General features: G+C 31.7%; 1 protein-coding gene across 1 annotated transcript; it reads left to right on the top strand.

Annotated features, from left to right (window-relative positions):
- Positions 1–547: 547 nt before the first annotated feature.
- LOC124537823 (cathepsin O-like) lies at positions 548–23,190 on the top strand. The gene is made up of 6 exons (XM_047114745.1): positions 548–824; positions 1,019–1,320; positions 13,356–13,488; positions 17,942–18,135; positions 19,524–19,643; positions 21,494–23,190. Exons 1-6 carry the CDS (start codon positions 633–635, stop codon positions 21,681–21,683), a joined length of 1,131 nt encoding a protein of 376 aa, XP_046970701.1. The 5' UTR covers positions 548–632; the 3' UTR covers positions 21,684–23,190.
- Positions 23,191–23,301: the final 111 nt, after the last annotated feature.

Here is a 23,301-nt window from a genome sequence, read left to right as displayed (position 1 = left end):
TTAAGACTAATTTTTGATTAAAATTTTTGTCCTAAACTTTAACCTTTAAGGTTAGCTTGTAAATCATGCTCAAAAGCCTAAAAGAGTGAATGTAACACTGATTCCCCATGTATTTTATGGAACGTAAAGCAGAAAACCTAAATATTTTTTTCCCGATGAGTATTTTGTGTTCTTCATACCATTTCTATATATCCCATATTCTATATTTATCTAAATAAAATTAAAATGTCACTTTCAATATTTTAAGAACCTAACTAAATTATAATTATAAACTATTACAAACAAATGACGAAATAAAACCTTCGTAAAATTACGTCAATTTCATAGTCCGACACTACGTATTGGTGGTACGAATTTATTAATTTTAGATTATTCAAGTATCAATACATCATGAATACATTGGACACTTAATGAACTGCGAACATAAAAAAATATATTTATAAGGAGGCAGAGCTTTATATAAATGTGTTATCTGTCATCGCATGACTAAAGTTTAACGCACTCTGTGACTACTACCTGTCAGATCATATCGAAACAAGATGTCAATGTCATTCAAATTAAATAAAACATTACTGATAATGGGAGCCCGTTGAGTGGTCGGTGTTTTCTGAATTTTATTTAAATCAGTAATAATGAAAAAATGGTGGAATTGGATTCTTGTGTTGGCTTTAGTGGGTTTGTTGTTCATTGTTATACCACTCACTTATCCTCAGACCAAAACGAAAGACGAACTCCGACCAATGTTCGACAATTATATAAAAAGTTTCAATAAAACATATAAAAATAATTTAACCGAATATGAAACAAGACTCGATCATTTTTGTGTAAGTACCTACGAATCTAATAAATTTAAAAATAAAAAGGGAAAAAAAAAATTACGACTTCAAACTTAACTAAGACATATCATTAGGGGTCAATAACACTAAATTATAACAAAGTTAAAGAAATCAACAACTTTAACATGTCTAAAAATAAATATTTATCTTTAAACACATTATTATATTATGAATTGTTTTAGGTTTCCGTTAAAGAAATAGAAACATTAAATTCAGCATCCAAAGGTCCTGAACACTTAAGAGCTAAGTATGGCCTTACAAAGTTATCTGACATGTCCAAAGCCGAGTTTAAAGAAATTCATCTATCAGACGAGAAACCACACCATAACAGAAATTCCAGGAGGAATAGGCATAGAGGAAAATCTGATAAAGTTGATAGGGATGCATATACTATATCACATCATGATGATAATGAAATTCACAATGGAAATAAGAATATTCTTATGAGAAAACGACGGGCTGCCATTCCACTGCGTGTTGACTGGTGAGTAAACTGGAATACATTATTTCAAAAATCTTATTTAATTAATTCTAACTTAAAAAAAAGAATAATAAAAATAGTAAGTAGTAAAGTATTTAAATCTTATTTAAATAAAATTTCATTTAATTAATTTTAACTTTAAAAAAAAAGAATAATAAAAACAAATTTTTTTTTGTGAGTGGCCAGTACCTCCAGGCTAGTGATTGCATAAATTGTGGGACAATATCTTATTTAAATTGGTACAAGCTATGTTGTTGTTGTTATGCTATGTTGTTAAGAGAACTGATCTAATTCCACATATATGAAACCACAATGTTACACTCAACTATATATCCCAAGTGTAGAACATAATCAAAGAGGTTTCAACTATATATAATAAAATATAAGTATTACATTTTGAATAGATTAGTTTAATTACTAAACTTTTGTTAGGGGTTTCATACATTATCTGTAGTAATACAAGTTAGGTCACATCATTAAATTAAGTGATATTGTGAAACAATTAGAATTTTAAACCTACTAGTTATTCAAGATAATTATCGAATAGAGTTGCAGTCATAATTATTGTTAAATAATAATTTAATATAAAAAGAAAAATCAAAGTACCACAGTAGTTTGTGCTGGCTCTGTAGTTTGTGTGTAATGAAAAACAAAATGGTCTTACAATATGTATGTTAAAAGTTCTTCTAATAAGCAATGAAATAGATATATCACTCATAATTATAGTTGTGGTGTAACATAATGATCAATAACATAATAAGGTTTTATTAAATGTTATGTATTATCAACTAGTGCCTAATATTTTATTTAATCGTTTAAATTCGTCACTTAATCTTGAGAAGGATTTTGGAATATTCTACAGTACTTTTTTTCACTCGAAAAAATATGCGCGTTTTTCACATGAAGCGAAGGTATGTGGGACTCATCCGCGCTAAGTGTAGAGTGTCCCACAAAATGCGGGATCGATAGAAATTATTAAAAACGGGTCGGCATTAGAAATTCGCATCCCGAATTTGATGATAATAGGGGTTGTTTCTTAAAGGGTTTGTTCCCCTCTCTCGAAATTTACCACTCTCAACCCGCGGAAACCCATAGTTTTTTTTTTTTATGTGCGTTTAAAGTTACGTGTAACGGATCGATATTTTACATTATAATTAACCTTAAATCATTATTTTTATGTTTGTTATCATTTTTCTGTATTATATTTTAACAAATACTATATTAATTTATAGTAAAAATAAACGTGTAAAAATTTAAAATATGTAATTTTGTAGTGTAGTGATTCTTTTGTAAAGAAAATAATAATCACCCAGAAGATTTTACGAACATGATAATAGAATACAATATAACATAAAATATAAAAAAGATCCATTTATCGCATTATTAAATGTAGTCAAGTATATATACAGAAAAATGGTTCTTATAAATTTCTAAAATATATCTATTGTTGTTTCTATTTTTCACCCAAGATTAACCCACACCCACACCCACAGGAGTGGCGAAGCCACTCCGGCAACAAAAATAGTAGATAGTTATAGTAGCTAAGGATAGGTTAGGTTAGGTTAGATTTTATGACCAAACGCTGCGCAAGCCGAGCGAGCGAAGCGAGCGTGCCGCGGCAGCGGCCGGCGCAGCGCCAGATATCACATTGAATACCAATAATTGGAATTTTATATCTCTCCCCTCCCAAATTTAACTAACAGTACGAATTTTGATGATTTTAGTATTGAAATTTAAAAATTGAAAAAAAAAATTCTAATGATTTCCGCGCGGGGGGAGTGGTGGTGTAGGTACTATAACCACCCCCCCTTACCCCCCACCCCTTCCCCAATCTTAAATTCGGGATGCGAATTTCTAATGCAATCCCAAAAACTGAAAATAGGTGTCCATTGCTCCATGCATAAAATCGTCATTAGTAAGGTTGCGGGCTATCATTCGTAGATCCAGAGCAGCATAGGTTTTCCACATACGTAAAAAATTTAATCCGCGATAAATGGCTCGTTAGAAACCTAACAAAAAAATTGATAAAATACAAGTGACGTCGCAATAATAATCTCTCAGAATCATGGAAAATAACCATGAACATATTTACAGATGTCATGGAACTTACACAACTGTATTTATTTATGATATATGATATTTCAAATACATTTTTCAATGTTAAGTACACCTTGACGGTAAATGTCATTATTGCCGATGCAAATCCTTAAGACGAGAATCGATGAACTCTTTAGAGGCGCTTTCCACCGCCTCATAGGATGATATTTTTTTACTATAGGATATTATTCGAATGACGAATTATTTCGATGAGTCTACTGTTTATTGTGTTTTGTGATTGATGTTTAAGAGGCGGTCCGTTCGGTTTTAATTTATCACCTCTGTAATAATTGTTGTCCCTGGCTTTAACAAATTGCAAAGAACAATACCAGTACCAAACCACCATACACTTACAGGCAGTTTCTTATAGATCCCCAGTGTTTTCTTTTTAACAATGACTATTTTATTGCATAACCTTTTAGTAATGTCTTTATCAATATATTCGTAATTAAAGTAATATAAACGACGCGAAAAATATACGATAAATATTAAGAAGCTATTAAATGTGAAAGAGCTTACTTTGTGAATAGAGCAACATTGTATTGGTTACTTACGGCTAAGAAAACAAAACGTTTTTTACGAACAAATAGACAGAACTATAAGTTAAGTTCTATAAATATAAAAAAACATGCAGTTCTAATGAAAACTATTTAAACCTTATTCAATGATTTTTGAGGTTGCTTTTTTTTTCAAACATATTTAATATACATTTTTATAACGATTGACTTTATAACGTTATTTATGAGTGTAAGATAAACTTTAAATGACTGGTATGCATTACAATAACATCATTGTGTATTTATGTGATGTCTTTATGTTTCGTGTGCGTCTTTTCGATTACTTATAAATAAAAAAAAAATATATATATGACTGTACAGACTCTTCTAGATGAGACATGTTTTTCGCTGTAAAGAGTGAGAAGAGCGAGTGCAAACTAGTGTTTGTAGGTATTAAGGTCTACATGGCACTGGTTACGTATTGCAATTAAAAAAAAAACGTAAGGTTATAAGGTATAAAGATATGAAGCTATAATGCCTAATATAATTATTTCGGATATGTCTAACATATAGGGGATAAGCTATTTATGACACATTGTATGCAATTAACTACCAGAAAAGTATCTTTAATTCCAAAAATATGTAGTTGCCACGCCGAGTTTTATAAAAATACACTTAAAGGTCAAGTAGTGCGTATGTTGACGGACATGTGTGGACATGCTAGCCTTCTCAATCCCACGCGTGAAACTGATCTCGAGTCTCGACAATTATTATAAAGTGACGTGTCATTTAAAAAAAAAAACAGACGTTCTGTTCTAGACAAATCCTTTAACACTGAGCTTTATTTTACCAAATTTTCCAGAATGAAATTGATTTCTAGAATATTCGGACAAAACGCTTGGTATTTACTCTTTTTTCAAAAATTAGTAAATAAATTTTGATATTAAATTGTAAGATTGACGAAAATCTTTTATACTTACATTAAATCGGTGATTGAATTTTTTATTTCTTCTTTCTAATTATACAAGGCAAAAAACATTTTACTTTCTATTTTAAAGCCATACGAATGACTTTCTGAAATCGGATACAATAGCAAAATATAAATTTTGTCAATGTATAATTATAATGTAACTGCGTAAATAAGTATTTCGTTTTACAAAATAATTGGTCAAACATTTCATCTCGCTTCAGAGCCCGAGATCTTAGGTTTTATCATTCGAGTTTGAGATTAATTGCCATTGTTAAAATTCGGTCTAGAAGACTGAATTATTTTACATATAATACACATATTTTACTTTGTTGTGTTGTATCCAGAAAATTCTAGATTTTTTTAAACAATAATCAAAGATTTTCTTTATTCAATTAATTCTTCATTATAATATCATTACATTAATGAAAGTGAATTCATATCAGCTTAAATATAAAAATATAGAAGTAAACGTTTATTAATTATTTTACATAAAAGTCGTGTTGGAAATAAATCAGCAGTGCTATTATCATATAAAGAGTCACATTTAATTCGACGGTGATTTCAAAATTTCATTAATAATAATTATTGTATAAATATTAAAATATACGATCGTCGTTGGCGCTTATTACCCGACCCGCTTAAATATTTAATAAGGCACTAGGTATATAATTTTTTTTTATATAAAAAATTTAATTAAAAAGTTGTCCTCTGTCCTATTCTACGAGGTCACCGACTTTTATACGTGATAATTCGTCCCGTTCTTCGGCCGAGTAACAATTAATATACAAATTATCAAATTATGCATTATACGTAACCTTGATAAAAGCCCTTTACGTCTAGTTGATTTTTTCTTTACCTTTATTTAAAACAAAAAAGTTTTTAATGTATATTTTTTTATAAAGTCTTATAACATAGTCACTATCAAGTCGCCTGCATCGCCTTGTGTCTCTTTTTTTTTCATTTAAATATCTTATTCTATATAAAAGTTGGCTCTTATAAAAAAATACTAAATTTTTTTTGTAAATTTTAACATATAAATAGCTATTTTTGTTATTAAGATAATTTTAACCATCACTTTATCAAGTAAAAACTTAGTGCCTTTTACTGTTTCTATAAATGGAAGCGCCGAGGCGCTATAGAACCTTCTCATACTTTTCATACTTCACACAACTTTTATTATGTTAATATATTATTATTATTATACACATACATATAATACAACACATAATGCTTACACAATAAACGCCATGATAGTCTAATATTTAATATTGCGAGACCATTCTATCAAATATTTCATTTAAATATTCAGTCTTAATAATTCTTAGTGCACGCGCCACGTTCACGAGTGTTGGGCCTTAATATATATTTATAAATAGAGAAACTGGTTCCGTTTGTATGGCGAGAATATTGAAGACGCGGGCAACGTCCTCGTGTCGACTCCAATGCATTTTTAAAAATAAAAATTCATCCTTCGATTTTTTGTAATGTTTGGATTAGTGAATTATGATAATCTTATACAAATTTATGTGGCCCGATTAAGATATGAATGAATTTCCTTCATTGATAATTATTTTTTTGAATATTCGTTCTACTACATATCCGTTCTGGAATCGCAACCAAAATGAATGTTTTAAAACAAGTTTTTTATTTTTGTATATTATGATAAATACAATCCAGCGACTATCGAGTCTAGTGGTCGATAGGAATTTGTTGTGTTATATAACAATGTAGGTATTGTAGTTTAATTTTCAAGAAACTAAGGGTGAAAAGTAGGGTTACCAATTTTTTTACTTTTTTCGAGAAATTATGACTTATTTTCAAAGCGATTTTTGGCAATAGAACATTAATCCTTATCCAATAAAGTACTTTAAATGCATTGGGCATTTAATATAGATCAATATGGCCCTTTGCAGCATGATATTTAAATGATTTTTTTTTAATATATTTATATATAAGACAGATTTAAAATATAGGGGCTTAGCGATTTATAGTGACAAAAAAGCTTGTGATAGTTTTAAGACAATTTGTAGGTATAGTATATTTAGTATCAGCCTTGCAGCCGAGCGACGCCGAGGCGGGTCGCTAGTATTTATATAATATATAATAATATAATAATACTGGCCGTATACTCGATGGAGTATTCCATTACAATGCATTCCGTTACTATTTTAATTATAACAACAACAGCCTGTAAATTCCCACTGCTAGGCTAATGGGCTCCTCTCCCTTTGAGGAGAAGGTTTGGAACATATTCCACCACGCTGTTCCAATGCGGGAATACACATGTGACAGAATTTCTATGAGATTTGTCACATGCAGGTTTCCTCACGATGTTTTCCTTCACCGCTGAGCACGAGATGAATTATAAAGACAAATTAAGCACATGAATCAACGGTGCTTGCCTGGGTTTGAAGTTTTGAACCCGCAATCATCGATTAAGATGCACGCGTTCTTACCACTGGGCCATCTCGACTCATAAATAGAAGTACTAACGAAGACTTTCATCCCCAAGTACACACTTTTGGGTATTTAATTTTCAAAAATGTTTTAACAGCTGTCTGGATCTTCTAAACATTAGCCTAAACACATTTTCAGTTTCTATAATTTAAAAAATGACAACATTTCTCACGCTGTGGTAGATTATTCCTAAGTTTCACCCTCTCAGGTGATGTTTGTATCCGTTTGCATAAGTGACGTATAAATTATGCAGTCAGACATTGGAGTTGTTAGACAAGATCGTACCAGCGAGAATATTGACTATGCCTCATGCCGGTTAATATGAAAGTATACTTTATTCAAGTAGGGTTTTACAAGCACTTTTAAATCGTAATTATACACCATACTTCCACCACACTACCACCAGTTCGGAATGTAGATTCTACCGAAAGGAAACGGTACTTCTTTCAAATATTAAAAATACATAATAATGTTTGTTATTATTTAAGTATATAATATATCCTGTCAAGTCAGCGAGTAACAAGTCCCCTTTGAAGCACTTTTTAATATATTTAGAAAGTAGATTACACCAAGGAGAACCGCTATGAAATTAACTAGTTACTCTTTTTTACCAATTAAATAACATACAACTGAATTTATATCCTGATTGAGAATCAAACCCTCCCCTTCATCTTTTATCATTTAAAAATATAACAATTCAGTATCTTTTTTCTTTGATTCTGCTTGTTAACCGATTTTGTTTTAACTTTTTTTTTTTGTTTCTAGCATTAGTGTTATCGATAAAAATGGAAATAAAAGTAAGGTTCGAAATTCGAAAATGAAGCTTATATCAAACTAAGATTGAAATGCTTTTTTTTACTTTATTAAAAAGCAAAGAAAACAATCTATATTTAAGGAGTGTAGAGTCGAGATGGCCCAGTGGTTAGGACGCGTGCATCTTAACCGATGATTGCTGGTTCAAACCCCCAGGCAAGCACCGCTGATTCATGTGCTTAATTTGTCTTTATAATTCGTTTCGTGCTCAGCGGTGAAGGAAAACATCGTGAGGAAACCTGCATGTGACGAATTTCATAGAAATTCTGCCACATGTGTATTCCACCAACCCGCATTGGAACAGCGTGGTGGAATATGTTCCAAACCTTCTTCTCAAAGGAGAGGAGGCTTTTAGCCCAGCTGTGGGAATTTACAGGCTGTTGTTGTTGTTGTTGTTGAGTGTAGACTATCTAACGTAAAGCTATTTTGTAAATAATCATCATAATATATAAGATTTCTTCGCAACAGCGTATACTACATCTAATTAATATGCACTGTTATCAGAAAATGGATTTTATTTTTCGAAATATTCGATGTTTCGAAACAGGTTTCGTTTTGAAATAAACGTCTGCTTTGTATCCTTTTCTCGAATAATCAAATTTGAATTTGATATTTTAAAATTATAATTAGCGACACGTGCCGGCTGCATGCCTAGAATAACAGTCTACATAAATTGATTATAAAGTAAAACATATATTTTTTAATTTTTTTGCAACAAAAAAGGAGTTCTAATCAAAATCAATCAAAATCAAAATAAACTTTATTCAAGTGGGCTTTTACAAGCACTTTTGAATCGTCATTTAACAATTAAGTGAATTTACCACCGGTTCGGAAAGTAGATTCTACCGAGAAGAACCGGCAAGAAACTCAGTAGTTACTCTTTTTCAACATTTAAAAAATACAATCATATTAGTTAAATACAATTATATATGTATGTAATGTATCCTGCCTGGAAGTCAACAGGTATTAATGCCAAGCTTTTTTATCATCTACTATTATATATCTATATATAATCTAGTATTATATATTTCATAAGCTATAACGATGCAACTTTCTAATTTATAAATAAATGTGATTATTTTTGCTTAATTAATAAGTTATTTTTAAAACAGTTTATAAATACATATTTATTTAGAGTCGTTAATCTACATATTAAATACCCCGTAGTTTCTTAACAACTTTACGAATTAAGGTCACATTCGGATATTATATTTTGTTTTGTCGAGTTATTTGTAAATTTTATTAATTTTATTGCTTTGGGCTAAGCTGCGATGTAGTGAACTTGTATCCTATAAATAGTTTTTGATGTTTGTTATTTTTTATACTATGTTTTGATAACCTTTAAACAGTAAATCTATATTAATATTATCAATGTGGAAGGATTCTATCTATCTGTCCATCTTTTAAGACCATACCGCTGAACCGAATTTTATGAAATTGTTTTGAAGGTGATCAGAAATGAGGTGATCCGTCAATGAACCGAAGTCATCGAGATAGCCCACCGGATTAGTAAGCTGAAGTGGCTTGTCGTAGAACCGACAACCGTTGGGGAAAACGTGTTCTAGAGTGGAGACCGCGTCTCGGCAAACGTAGTGTAGGACGTCCTCAGGCACGGTGGAGTGACGATATACGCAAGGCGGCAGGCAGGAGCTGGATGCGAGTACCTGGAGAAATACCACAGTGGCGTGCACTGGGAGAGGCCTATGTCCAGCAGTGGACAAAAACGGGTTGATGATGTGGTTTAAATCGAAATAAGATTATTAACTACATCTATATTGGAGGGAATAATGTTTTTATGAGGGCTGTTCTTGATTGGGAAGTTCTCGGGGCTTTCCACATTACCTGGTCAATTCTTTCCCAGTAATATTTATTGTCGCTTTAAAACTTGTCGCTTGATAAGTAAGGGTCAATTATGACCCAGACGCTTGACGAAATCTCACCAGGTGAGCGGGTCCGTTTGTTGTCTACCCTACGTCACGAAGGTTTTAATGCGTTTATTATTCAGTATCCACGTGTGTGTAACGTAACTCATGGCCTTCGTCGCATCTACTTCCATAACGTTCGACCCATCGCTATGAAGATTCGTATATATTATACAATTTTAGTAGGGCTTTGTGCAAGGCCGTCTAGCTAGGTACATACATCTTATATTGTACTACTAATAAGGAATATTATTAGTATTGATGTGTCCAGATTTAAGAGTAACTAGTTAATTTAGTAACTAATTAAGTAGGGTTTAATTTGGATATCAATAAGTAAGATTAATGCTTCTATATTGAATAATGGAATTTGAGTTTGAGTTTGAGCCATAAGCTCGTCCGCCAACCTATACCATAAAAAATCTATAGGCACAAGACATTTTATATCTCAGTTCCAAAGGTTGGTTGCGCATTGGTGATGTAAGGTATGGTTATTTTTTAAGGACCAACACCTACCAATACAATATAAATACAAAAACAGGACAATTTTTCACTGGTTCTTGTTGTTGAATATAGTATTAATTTGGAATCATTAATTGTGATCCAAGATTTGCTCACTTAGGCCAATGTGTCTGATAAATACTGTGTACCAGTTTTTGCTAGCATGGTACTTTTCCTACGCAATACCTGAATAAATTGCGAATGTGTAATTAATTATATTTCTATAACAAACCAGTTACGATTTTGGTTTGATTTTCGGATCTGCATAACGTGCTTTTCAACTTTTACAAAGCATTATATGAAAGAGGATAATTACAAATAGTTATGTCGTCCACTCTGAAGGATCATATAGCTTGAAGCTGATTTTTATTAAATAACGGTGATAGTGTAGTCTCACTTAAAAAAATTGCGAGTCTCTTTAGAGAAACACTAAATTATTTTTGAAAAACAAGGTTTTTTTTAAATCAATTTTCCCTATTCTCGAAGTTTTAAGATTTAACGGGTAACATCAGCTCATCCTAAGTTTTTCAAATATTTAGCATTGTCGTTTTCTAGTTTGAAGGACGAGTAAGCCAGTGTACCTACCTATAGCCACAAGGGATTTAAAATGTTTCTGTCTATGATTGGTCGCTCATTAGTGATATGAGGAATTATTTGTGTTTCTTAAATGCATTAATGTCCATAGACATTGATACCGATGATGGACATCATATGCCATGACAATAGCTTAATTAGTCTGCGTACCTATAGTACACACACACACACCTCAATATTGTATGGGCTATCCTAGAGATCGCTATGTAGCGATAAGGTCGCCGAAATTGTATGCACCTTTTTTATTTAAGCTGGATCCATGTTGTATTATACTCTGTGTGAGGTACAACAAGGTACAATAATGTATAAAGTATATGACAAAAATTAATTCGGTCTTTTGGTGAATGGGTTAAATGTCCAAGCAGATGACCTATTCGTCTGATTTGGAAACTTGAAAACTTTATTTAGGTTTAGATAGCGTGCCTATAAAATGTTCTACCCATGTTCAAAAACATATATACATAATATATATGTAACTATATGTACATATTTATCATTTCGTTTATATTTAGAATAAAAATGGTATTAAAGTTTAGTTTCGAAGATGCGTATTTGTTGCAACATTGCGAATTACCTGCAAAGTCGGTTTTAGTGTGTAATTACATATGGACTTACTATTAAGTCTATGCGATGTATCGTATCGCTTTTTAGTCCAGGAATTTTAGCACTAAAAATCGGTCCGCTCTGCATAAAATCCTTCTACTTGATTTTTCGATTAGATTATGTCGGAGGGTGCCCCCCAAGTATAAAACCGAGTTTCTGTCGCCAGAAACCGCGAGCGTTAGCCGCCATCTTGGAAAACGTTTTTTTGCATATTTCTCGGAAACGGTAAGTTTTACGTTAAAAACCGAAGATATCTTTTTTGTAGCGAACAAAATTTCCCACCTTTTTTATACCAAACTTTTCCCCCTATTGTTGATACTTTAATCATATATAAAATGATATAATCCAATCGAAAAATCACGTAGAAGGATTTTATGCAGAGCGGATATCTAAAAATCTTGGACTATTTATGTGAATTAAATAAAGATGTTCACCTGTCATGGAAAAAACGCCTTTGTTGAATCGTTGTTATTTCTGTATGTATTTCGTTTAATGTTTTGAATAAGTATCTTTATAGGAGGTTTACTTATATTAGATAATTATGACGTTTCTTTCCGAGTGATAGTTGTGTGTGTATGTGTGTTTACAAATAAAAAATAATTATTAAATAATAAAGAGTAATAAGTTAATTATTAGTAATCTTCCGTTTGTCCTGTACTGATTTATAAACTCACGAAAAGCTAAATTGACTGTAGATTCTGAAATTTGGAGCAAAGATGTATTTTAGTTGAAATTTTTATTTGAAAACATAATAATTACATCAAAATAGTGGTAACGGTATGCAACTTTTTTTACCCGATTTTACACATACGAAGTCGGGACGGGCAGCTTGGCCAGCTTGTAACACAAATAACAAAACAATGATTATTTTCGTTTTAAGATAAATTTTTCATTCGATTCCATTGTATGATCAATCAATGCAGCGGTGATCAAAATATAGAATGATGATTCTCGTCTTAATAAAAAAAAAATCCAAATTTATTTCTATATTCAAATAAGTGGTCAGAATGTTTTTTAGAACGGCAACATTAAATGCCCGATGACATTTGCATTTATTATATTTTTTTAAATAAACCCATTTCATGTTAATGTATTATATTAATTGTGTGTCGTATACCGTTTATATACCTAATATTTATTTATGTATTTTATCGTATTTATATATTCTATGTTACATTAAGGTATTGTTATTATTGGTAAATAAATACACCTCTCATCAGTATCTCAATGTCCTAAAGGTTGTTTAAAAGAAATCGCTATTAATCGATAAGGCATAAACTACAATTTTTTTTCTTTTAGGTAGCTGTAGCTGTAGTGGTAGCTGTAGTGGTAGCTTTTAGAACCTGTGTTCAGTAAAGAATTTTACAACTGGTTCTGTTTCTTTTTTTGGTTTTGTTGCCAACAATAAAATAAAAAGGTCTTATTGTTGAGATCGTTTACTAAAAGATCTTAGTTACTTAAATAGCCATGAATACCTTTGTATAGATGCTCTTTCTTTTATTACTCGTGGTATTTATTATTCTAGTATTGTTAACAAAACAATGATATTTACAAAGATATATAAAACGATCAATATTTATTTTGCAGGAGAGAAAAGGGTGTAATAGGTCCAGTTAGGGACCAAGGGTTATGCGGCGCCTGCTGGGCCTTCAGCACCGTTGGTACCATGGAGGCTATGGCTGCAATAAATACGGGAAAGCTGAGCTCTCTCAGTGTACAGGTAAGACATTTATAAAAAAAAGTAGAATTGAAGTACACACTCACGCTCAATCATGCACACATACACATGCACACTACATGTATAGTACGACACAACTTAGATGTAGCATCGGCAATATTCGTAAAACCGATCGCATCCGATTTAGAACGCTATCCCAAATTATCAATATTTATTTGTTATGTGAATATGATCTTTACACAAACGTAATAACTTGTAATATCATACGACCAAATATATTCGTCTATATGACACGTCGATTTACATGCACTTGCTTTCTCGGGTTGAACTGATGCGAGAATTTTTAGCGACGAATAGCGTCGTATGGCTCGATAGGGAGCTATTTCTGTTGGTTGTGTAAATCGGCAGTAATCGGTTATGTTCAATTTGCCGATGCTACATATAAGTTGTGGTGTACTATAAGTATATATAATTGTTTTATTTGAATTAAATGTATTATATGTTTTATATGGGACTTGATATTAATAATATAAAGCGGTCGATAGTTGACTTCTGTATTTCCTTACAAGAATATTCATGTTTAAATTGAATAATAAATTAAAAAGTAAAAGTTTAATATTTTTGAAATTGGAAAAATAAGTCATTGTTAAAAGGATATAGGAAACAATCGTTTAGTCAAAATATACATAAGTTGTTAGCTTTGCGTATTGATATTTACGAAATTTTGTTTCAATTTATGATCTCATTTCAATAGAAATACAAATACAATCTTTATTTTTCTTGAAGTAGGTTTTCACAATTAAATTGATGTTATATATGTATATATTGAATTCAATAAACAATTTTAATACATTGTCTTTTGAAGTCTTCATGGACATATGTATGATTTCGAATCATTCGAAATATATCCCATTTGCCATCGAAAACGAAATTTGGACCTTAAACAGGCTTCAGAATTATTTTTGAAACAGGTTTATGTTGTCGTATGGGCTTGCAAAATTCTTGTTTTCATAATGATTGAATGCACTGGTTCTTACGATGTTTTTTTTAACTTTATCTGAATATTATTACTATATTGAATAACAATAGTATTTTGTCTAGACTGACTTAAGTAATTCGAATGTATAATTAAGTAGGTATTTAAATGAAATAAAAAAGAGGCGTTTTTTGCGTATGTCGTTTTTTTTGCTAAATTAAAACTAAAATAAAGTTAATATAGTTAATTTGAATTTTTAATACAGTTATATTTGAATAATGTTTGCCATATGGGATGCATCATACAAAAGTAAAACATTGTTGAGTTATCACGTTCTTTTAGTTTTTTTTTAATTTGTTAATAATACTCTGCGTACTTCAAAAATTTATTTAGCAAAAAGTATCAAAAAAAAAATCTATTTTTTTCTTCTCATTTATAAAAACGAATAAACACTGGATATTTGTCAATATTTAAAAATTCATTATCGTCCCAAATTTAAAAATGGGATTCGGAAACCGATATTATTTCAATATCTTTTTAATTTTTTCTACAACAATGCCATAATGTCGTAAATCGTATTAAACTATGAAAATTGGTAGTCATTTGACGTTTTGTAATCAAGTTTTTGAAATGTTCTTTAATGTCTTAACCATATGTCAATACTGGTCAAATTCACGTGTATATTGTATGATATCATAAAAGAAGTTGGTTTCGATGTTTTCGAACTCGTCTTTATTTTTGTCGATGGAATTATGCATTATGCGTTTCCTCTACTCGAGTCATATATACCCTTACGGTACCAAAGAGTTCTAGATAGATTGTCGAAGATAAGAACGCGTCGAAAAAAGTAGCGGCTACTAGTCAGCAGCTTAGTACACGCTCACTAGTAAAGTAGTATCGCGTTTGGCGAGTATCAAGCGAGTCTGCCACGCATGCCAAGTTAATGAATTTGGTCCATTTGTTTTAGTGCGAACTTTTCTTGCGAACCTCTATATAGATATACAATAAATGATCTAAGATTTCTAACTGACTGAAGTATAAAATATATATGGATGTACAATTAATGATTCTATTAATTTAAATATCGAATTGTAGATCTTGAAACTTTCTTCTGACATGCCTGTAACGGTACCACCTAACTTCTTCTCGTATAAATAAGTAATCGTAACGGTGTTTTTTTTTAAATAAATAGGAATGATCTGCAGTAATCTTATTGTTTATGTGGCATATAACACTTATCCTTATTGAAATAAGTAACATATTAATTTCCTTTGACAAGACAAAAACGTGTCCTTCCTTGGAGTTTGCTTCATATAAAATTTCATCAAAATCTTTTCATTGGTTTAGTAGTGAAAGAGCGACAGACAGACAGACTGACAAGTTACTTTCATATTTATAATATTAGTATACACTAGCTGCGACCATGTACGCGCTTGATCTTATCAAAAAAAATATTGTAGCCTAAGTTATTCCTTATTATATCAGTTATCTGCCAGTGGAAGTCCCATCAAAATCGGTCCAGCCGTTCCAGAGATTAGCTGGAACAAACAGACAGACAGACAAAAATATTCAAAAATGTAATTTTGGTATATGTCATATGTATGTAACATACGCATTGAGTAAAAAAGGGCTATTTTAATATTACAAACAGACACTCCAATTTTATTTTATGTATACATTAATAGCACTATGTCAAAGGTTGTAAGTGCCTGTAGAGGTGTATGCAAAGCATGTTTTGTAAAGTAGTTAGCCCTACGCAATGATATTATAGTAAACAGATATGTTATATCCATACTAAACAACAGAAAAAAGTGTGCCGCGCCGGGGACCGTTTATTTTAGTTTATTTTTACATTTCGTTAAAAGTAAAAACGATAGCTTAATAAAAACAATAAGTAAAAGGGATAACTAGATGTTTTAATTACGCAAAACGTATTACTACGTAATTATGATGTATTACAACGTATTACTACGTAAAACAACTAAGGCAAACGTCCCAATTAGGACGTTTTCTTGTGTTCACTTTTTGCGCGTTAATAACATATCTGTTTACTACAACATCATTGGCCCTACGCCTGAACTGTTTGCGGTCGTGTCGGATTTGTAACCCATTGGATTACAAACGTGTTGGAATTGAGTTTGTACTTGTGTTTGTCCACTATTATATGTCTAGCTCAATTGACCAGTCAATTCCAATCTAAGTAGGAATATTATAAACGAGTTTTAGATTTTTGTATTTTAGGTTTGCTAATAACGCAGACATTGAGCACCAATAATAATATTGGTATATCTTTATTTATAATATATTATCGTTATATTAGAGCCGAGATGGCCCTGTGGTTGGAACGCGTGCATCTTAACCGATTATTGCTGGTTCAAACCCAGGCAAGCACCGCTGTTTCATGTGCTTAATTTGTCTTTATAATTCATCTCGTGCTCAGCGGTGAAGGAAAACATCGTGAGGAAACCTGCATGTGACAAATTTAATAGAAATTCTGCCACATGTGTATTCCACCAACCCGCATTGGAACAGCGTGGTGGAATATGTTCCAAACCTTCTCCTCAAAGGGAGAGGAGGCCTTTAGCCCAGCAGTGGGAATTTACAGGCTGTTGTTGTATTTAACTTTTTAAGTATAACTACTTCAATTTTACTTCAAAAATACCGATAAGAGTTTCGTCGATATTCAACGATGTTACCGTTAATCCATTAATAAAGCTCTCGACCAATTATGTAGCATCCATTTGTTGACAAAGTCTGTTTCTTTGATTGTAAAATTATAAGTTACGATGAAAAGGGTCACCAAAAGGAAGTCCCGTCAAAATCGGTCCAGCCGTTTCATTGATTAGCCCGAACAAACAGATAGACATACATAAAATTGTAGAAAAATATATTTTGGTGTTTCTAACGTACATATGCATTTAGTAATAGTCGGTTATTTTAATATTAGAAACAGACACACAAAATTTACTATATTTATATGTGTATCTATTGCATACAAACTTACTATATGTTTAAATAGGCTATTTGACTGGTTTTTAAAATCCATTTAATATTATTTAGTAGAAGTAAAGGAACCCAGTGAAGGTTGATTTTTTGATATCTAGTACATATTTGCCGAAAAATATCATATTAAAAAATCTATACTTAAATAGCGCGCAAAAACGCTACTTGGACAATATGGCGCTGCAATGGGGTCGGTGACGTCACTTTCCTGTATTTTAATCTGTGGTGCATATAGTAGAAAAGCAAGGTTTACAAGAAAGTGACTTCATCATAAGCCCGGCCAATCAGGATCGTTTTGTGTCACTTGAAAAACGTTTGAAAAAAATTCATTTTTATTTATGGATTTTTGAATAAATTAAATATTATTTTCAACTTTTGTTATTAGATAACCATTTTTATACTCATAATATACACTGATTACAATAATTCACAATTTATTTTTCGCATTGTCAAATAGCCTATTGTCAACTATTGTGAGAGTATGATGCTTATGTAATATTTGATGATTGTTTGCAGGAAGTGATCGATTGCGCCGGTCTCGGCAACAGCGGCTGCTTGGGTGGCGACATCTGCCTCCTGCTCGACTGGCTGATGTTGACCGATACCGCAATTCAACCGGAGAATGAATATCCTCTCAAGTTGACCAATGGCGTCTGCCACAAGAAAGACAACGCGACCGGCGTCCGTGTCAAGTCGTTCACTTGTGATGAGTGAGTTCTTTACATCTTAATTTGACGGTTTTAAAGGTTCCCACTGAGTCCCTGTGTCTTAGGGTGGTGTTAAATATAATGACATATATTCTAGGCTGATTGTTTAAAACTAAATGTATATAATAAAATATATATCAAAATATACTTATAGTGTAAGTAATAGGCATCGTAGCCGTTGCGTTTTCATCGCATTTTAACTTTCGGATGTCGCATTGGCAAAATTCGTAAAACCGATCACATCCGAATTGAGTACGCTAGCCTAACATATTCGTCAATTTGACACGTCGATTTACACGCACTTGCTTTCTCGGGTTGAACTGACGCGAGAATCTGTAGCGACGAATGGCGCGATAGGTAGCTATTTCTATTAGTTGTATAAATCGTCAGTAATCTGTTATATTGAATTTGCCGATGCTACATCTAAGTTGTGTCGTACTACACTTATATTATTCTGGCACGTCAAAGCATCTAAAGTAAAACGTTTTAACTCATGAAATACTCGCACTGTCTCTCTTTGATTTTATATCACATTCGATTTCGATATCACATTCGTTTCATCTCTTTCTTACAGATGGGTTACTCTAAAGTTAAATAAAGACAGGGTGACATCTGAAATAGAATGTCAACACCAATATTTAGTCCAAATATCCGTTACATAATCGGATGTTACAAAAATTGGATGTTTGATATACGAGTATAACTTAATTTTGTGTTACGATTTGCCCGAATTAGTAACTATCTTGTGGCACAAATTTTAGCCTTTTCTACAATACAATCAAGAGATTCATCTAAGTTCTTAGTTTGGTATTAAATAATGATTTATTAATAGTTATTATTGACTCGTCTGTTCGAAAATCGTACTTGAACTGATAATATTTAGTCTTAACGGTTTTCTTAGGTAGACTACTCTCCGAACCGATAATAGCTTTTCATTTAATTCAACACTGTTACGATACAAAAGTGCTTTTATGTGTCAATTTGAATAAAGAATATTTTGGTTTTTATTTTTCTGATTATATTATCAATAGTTCACTTGCCAGACTTATTGACTTCCAGGCAAGATATATTATACACATTGTATTGAACTATCAACTTTTTATTTCAAATGTTAGAAAAGAGTAACTACTTATTTTGTTGCAATTTCTTATCGGTACAATTTACATTTCGAACCAATTGTAGCTTCACTTGATATAGTTTTGTAAAATGACGATTCAAAAGTGCTTACAAAAGCCTACTTGCATAAAGTATATTTTAATTTTAAAAATATTCGTAAATTATTACACTGATCACGTTCACTGTCTTCCGCTGATTATTCTAAGATCTGAATGATTCGCTCAGACTCATTAATGAATGAATGAATGAAAATGAATGATTATTATTCTTTACAGCTTGATCGGGGAAGAGGAGACGATTCTGCAACTAATAGCGACCCATGGCCCGGTGTCGGTCGCCGTTAACGCCCTCACCTGGCAGAATTATCTCGGCGGAGTTATTCAATTCCACTGCAGGTAGATTGTTATCTATGTATTTTTTAAGTGCCGAGATGGCCTAGTGGTTAGAAAGCGTACATTTTAAGCGATCGAAGCGCCACAGAATTGTCATGATTTTAATTTGTGTTTATGATTCATCTCATTTCTTGGTGGTAGGGCTAGCCCGTCTGGGTACCACCCACTCACCAGTTATTCTACCACCAAATAACAGTACTCAGTATTGTTGTGTTCCGGTTTGAAGGGTGAGTGAGCCAGTGTAACTACAGACACAAGGGACATAACATCTTAGTTCCCAAGGCTGGTGGCACATTGACGATGTAAGGAATAGTTAATATTTCTTACAGCGTCATTGTCTATGGGTGATGGTGACCACTTACCATCAGGTGGCCCATATGCTCGTCCGCCAACCTATACCATAAAAAAAATAAAAAAATGCTCGGTGGTGAAGTAAAGCATCGTGAGGAATCTTGCATGTGTTTGATTTTAACACAATAAAGCAGTATAGTGGATTGTGCTCCTAATCTTCTCCTCTAAGCGACAGGAGGCCTTCGCAATAGCGGGAAGTTTATAGGCTATACATGTTATGTTCTTTATTTTTTAGGACTTGCAAATTGTAAAAAAAAAAACACATAATGTGCAAAACATTTATAAAAGCACGTACCTACAGCATGTTTTCCAAGACTAGGTACAATTTAATTTACATGATAGTAATAGTTAATATATTTCTAACTCAACTGTATACTTGTAACTAAACGAAGTAAAAACAGGTCGATTAACAGGGAAACAAAATAAAAAGATACAGAACTACAAAGTATAATTAAACCTTATTTTATGATACTCTGTTTTTATTGAAATGGTCTTGGAAATGGAAATTGTGTCGCATATGTTTCGTACCATTGCGAGTTCTCGGACCTACGACAAAGGTATATTCAAGAAATGTTGATTATATGTTTTGTTCCCACGCCCACGTCTGCCTTGGGCGTATTCCCCATGGCCGATATCGGTCAGGAAGACATTTTATTAGACGCAATTAAGATGTTAATTTGATAGATACGTATTTAAACGATAGCATGTCTTATGACACCCGCAAGTTGAAACAGACTGATACCTACTACTTTACTCCGCTCTAAATACAAATTTAATCCCTGCTAATACTTTAAATGAGAAAATATTCTTTACACTTGCATTGATTTATATGGAATTTGTTGAGAGTCGAGATGGCCCAGTGGTGAGAACACGTGCATCTTAACCGATGATTGCGGGTTCAAACCCAGGCAAGCACCGCTGATTCATGTGCTTAATTTGTGTTTATAATTCATCTCGTGCTCGGGGGTGAAGGAAAACATCATGAGGAAACCTGCATGTGTCTAATTTTATTGAAATTCTGATACGTGTGCATTCCACCAACCCGCATTGGAACAGCGTGGTGGAATATGTTCCAAACCCTCTCCTTAATGGGAGAGGAGCTATTAGCCCAGCAGTGGGAATTTACAGGCTGTGGTTGTTGTTGTTGTTGGTATTGTATAGTTGAAGTATATCAGGTAAACCATACTTTAAGGAAGTGAAATGGGGATTGAAGTTTGTATAGGGAATCAATCGTTCTTTAATAAGGAATTGAAAATTCACTATAATACATAATATTTGTGCATTTTTGACCACTCAGCTTAATTTAATAAAGAGTTTTATAAATTTTATGTTTGTACTGTTCATCCTCTGATAAATAAAAGTGAATATTAGTATGTTCTGTATGAATTCTTGGGTGCATTTGAAGCATATATGAATGAGGAATGTATGTTTTCACCTTTAATATAAACATTTTATGTGAGCATTTTCGAAAATAATTTAAAAAAAAAAATTATTATTTTTAGTGGCAACCCCATGGATCTCAATCATGCCGTGGAGCTGGTGGGCTACGATATAAGTGCCGATGTTCCATATTACATCGCGAAGAATTCTTGGGGTAAAATGTTCGGTACCGACGGTTATATTCTATTGGCAATTGGTAACAATATCTGCGGGCTCGCGAACGAAGTTGCCAGTATCGATATTAAACCGTAACTTATGATTGGTGTTCGTAATTGTGTTGCCAGTTAAAACGTGCCTTTATATATGATAATCAAATGATATTTTTATACTTAAATGAGATGTGGGACCAATTTACCTCGAAAGTGAATTTTGTTTGAAGTCCTTAGTATGTAATGAAAATATTCCAATAGTTTTGAAGTTTTGTAGATTTTAGTCGGATCATATCGCAGTGCATGATCGATCTGTTGTATATATCTATCTATATACAAAATTATTTAGCTTCAAAGTTTGTTCACAAATTATTTTTTGGAAAATTTAGATCATTATACAGACCCAAAATTCAATTTTATACATATTAATAATATATTATATATATATTAATACAAATACTGATAATTTGTTGACTCTCTAATTTATATATCTTTTGGGGTTTTTTATCAAGTCGTAATAAACAATTCTCAGATTAAGACAATTTCTGTCCAACGACAAAAGTTGTCACAGGCTCAAACCATTGTAGTTGAGAAATCGAATATAATTATATATTTGCCGTCCTTTTATATACAATATGTTGTTAATGCTTAATTATAAGTTTTCTAGGATATATAAACAAAAAGACTCATTAACAATGTTGTTATATTTAGATATATATTAATTAAGTAAACAGCTCATTTTAGTTTAAGCTACATATTGAAGTACTTTTTAAAAAGTCTTGCCATTATATAGTTTAATTTTTGTTAAATCTTTATTTTATGTATAATTCGATAACTTTTTTTATACCTTATATACAGCTGAATCATATAATTAGAATGAATAGACAGTTAGATTGTACAAGTTGAGTGGCACGATATAAATTATGCAAAAAGTTAACTTAAGCTGGGAATATATGTATATATTGGTTTATAATCTGAAATTATAAAAGTTGTGACCCCTGTCGTTTATTATGGCATGCCAATCAAATTGCCATTGCATTTAATATATGTACATATATGTCACCGTAAAATTGTCAATACTGTTAGATTATTATCAATCTTGTGAAATTGTGAAACATACTAGTTTTTACAAATAAGTAAATTTCAGTTAAATTATGAAAACTTTGACGTAATAAAAACCTTAAAACTCGAAGCCGACATATTATGAAATTTTGATATTTTATTTTAAATTAAATAAACGGTATTTACAATTTTATGGTGATATATACACGTGATTATGTGTAAGTGACTAGAATGTCATTGTGCTAGCTATTGGTTATGTGTATTCCCTGCTTAATGTTGGGTGATTTATTTGAGACTGTTTTGATTCTAATTGTATTATTTTGTTAACATTTCATTTTGTTGTTATGTTTAATCAATGATTTGTATAATAGTTTGATTGAAACACAAACGTATTTAATTGTATTTCGTTTTTTTTTTTAATTTACTTTTTTGTAATTAATGAAAGTGCTCGAATAAGTACACGTGCCTTGTTTACACTATTTAATTAAGAATAAGTCAATGAAATTTTTTTTGTAAGAATATTACTTTTATACTCGAATAAATTTTTTTATAAACATTTTCATTTATTTATTTCATCTATTTTCATATTTCCTTTCCGGCTGACAAAAAAGTTGTAAACAGATTTTTGGTATCACAGAAAAATTTAGCTGAATCTTCAA

The sequence above is a fragment of the Vanessa cardui genome, chromosome 19 (assembly GCF_905220365.1).
Source record: "Vanessa cardui chromosome 19, ilVanCard2.1, whole genome shotgun sequence".
NCBI classification, from domain to species: Eukaryota; Metazoa; Arthropoda; class Insecta; order Lepidoptera; family Nymphalidae; genus Vanessa; species Vanessa cardui.
Note: the sequence above shows the minus strand (reverse complement) of the source record. Positions and strands in the feature narration are given on the sequence as shown.

Coding starts and splice junctions, on each gene's coding strand:
- LOC124537823 (XM_047114745.1), top strand. CDS start 633: ATGAAAAAATGGTGGAATTGGATTCTTGTGTTGGCTTTAGTGGGTTTG. Junction 825..1,018: donor CAAGACTCGATCATTTTTGT/GTAAGTACCTAC, acceptor GAATTGTTTTAG/GTTTCCGTTAAAGAAATAGA. Junction 18,136..19,523: donor AAGTCGTTCACTTGTGATGA/GTGAGTTCTTTA, acceptor TATTCTTTACAG/CTTGATCGGGGAAGAGGAGA.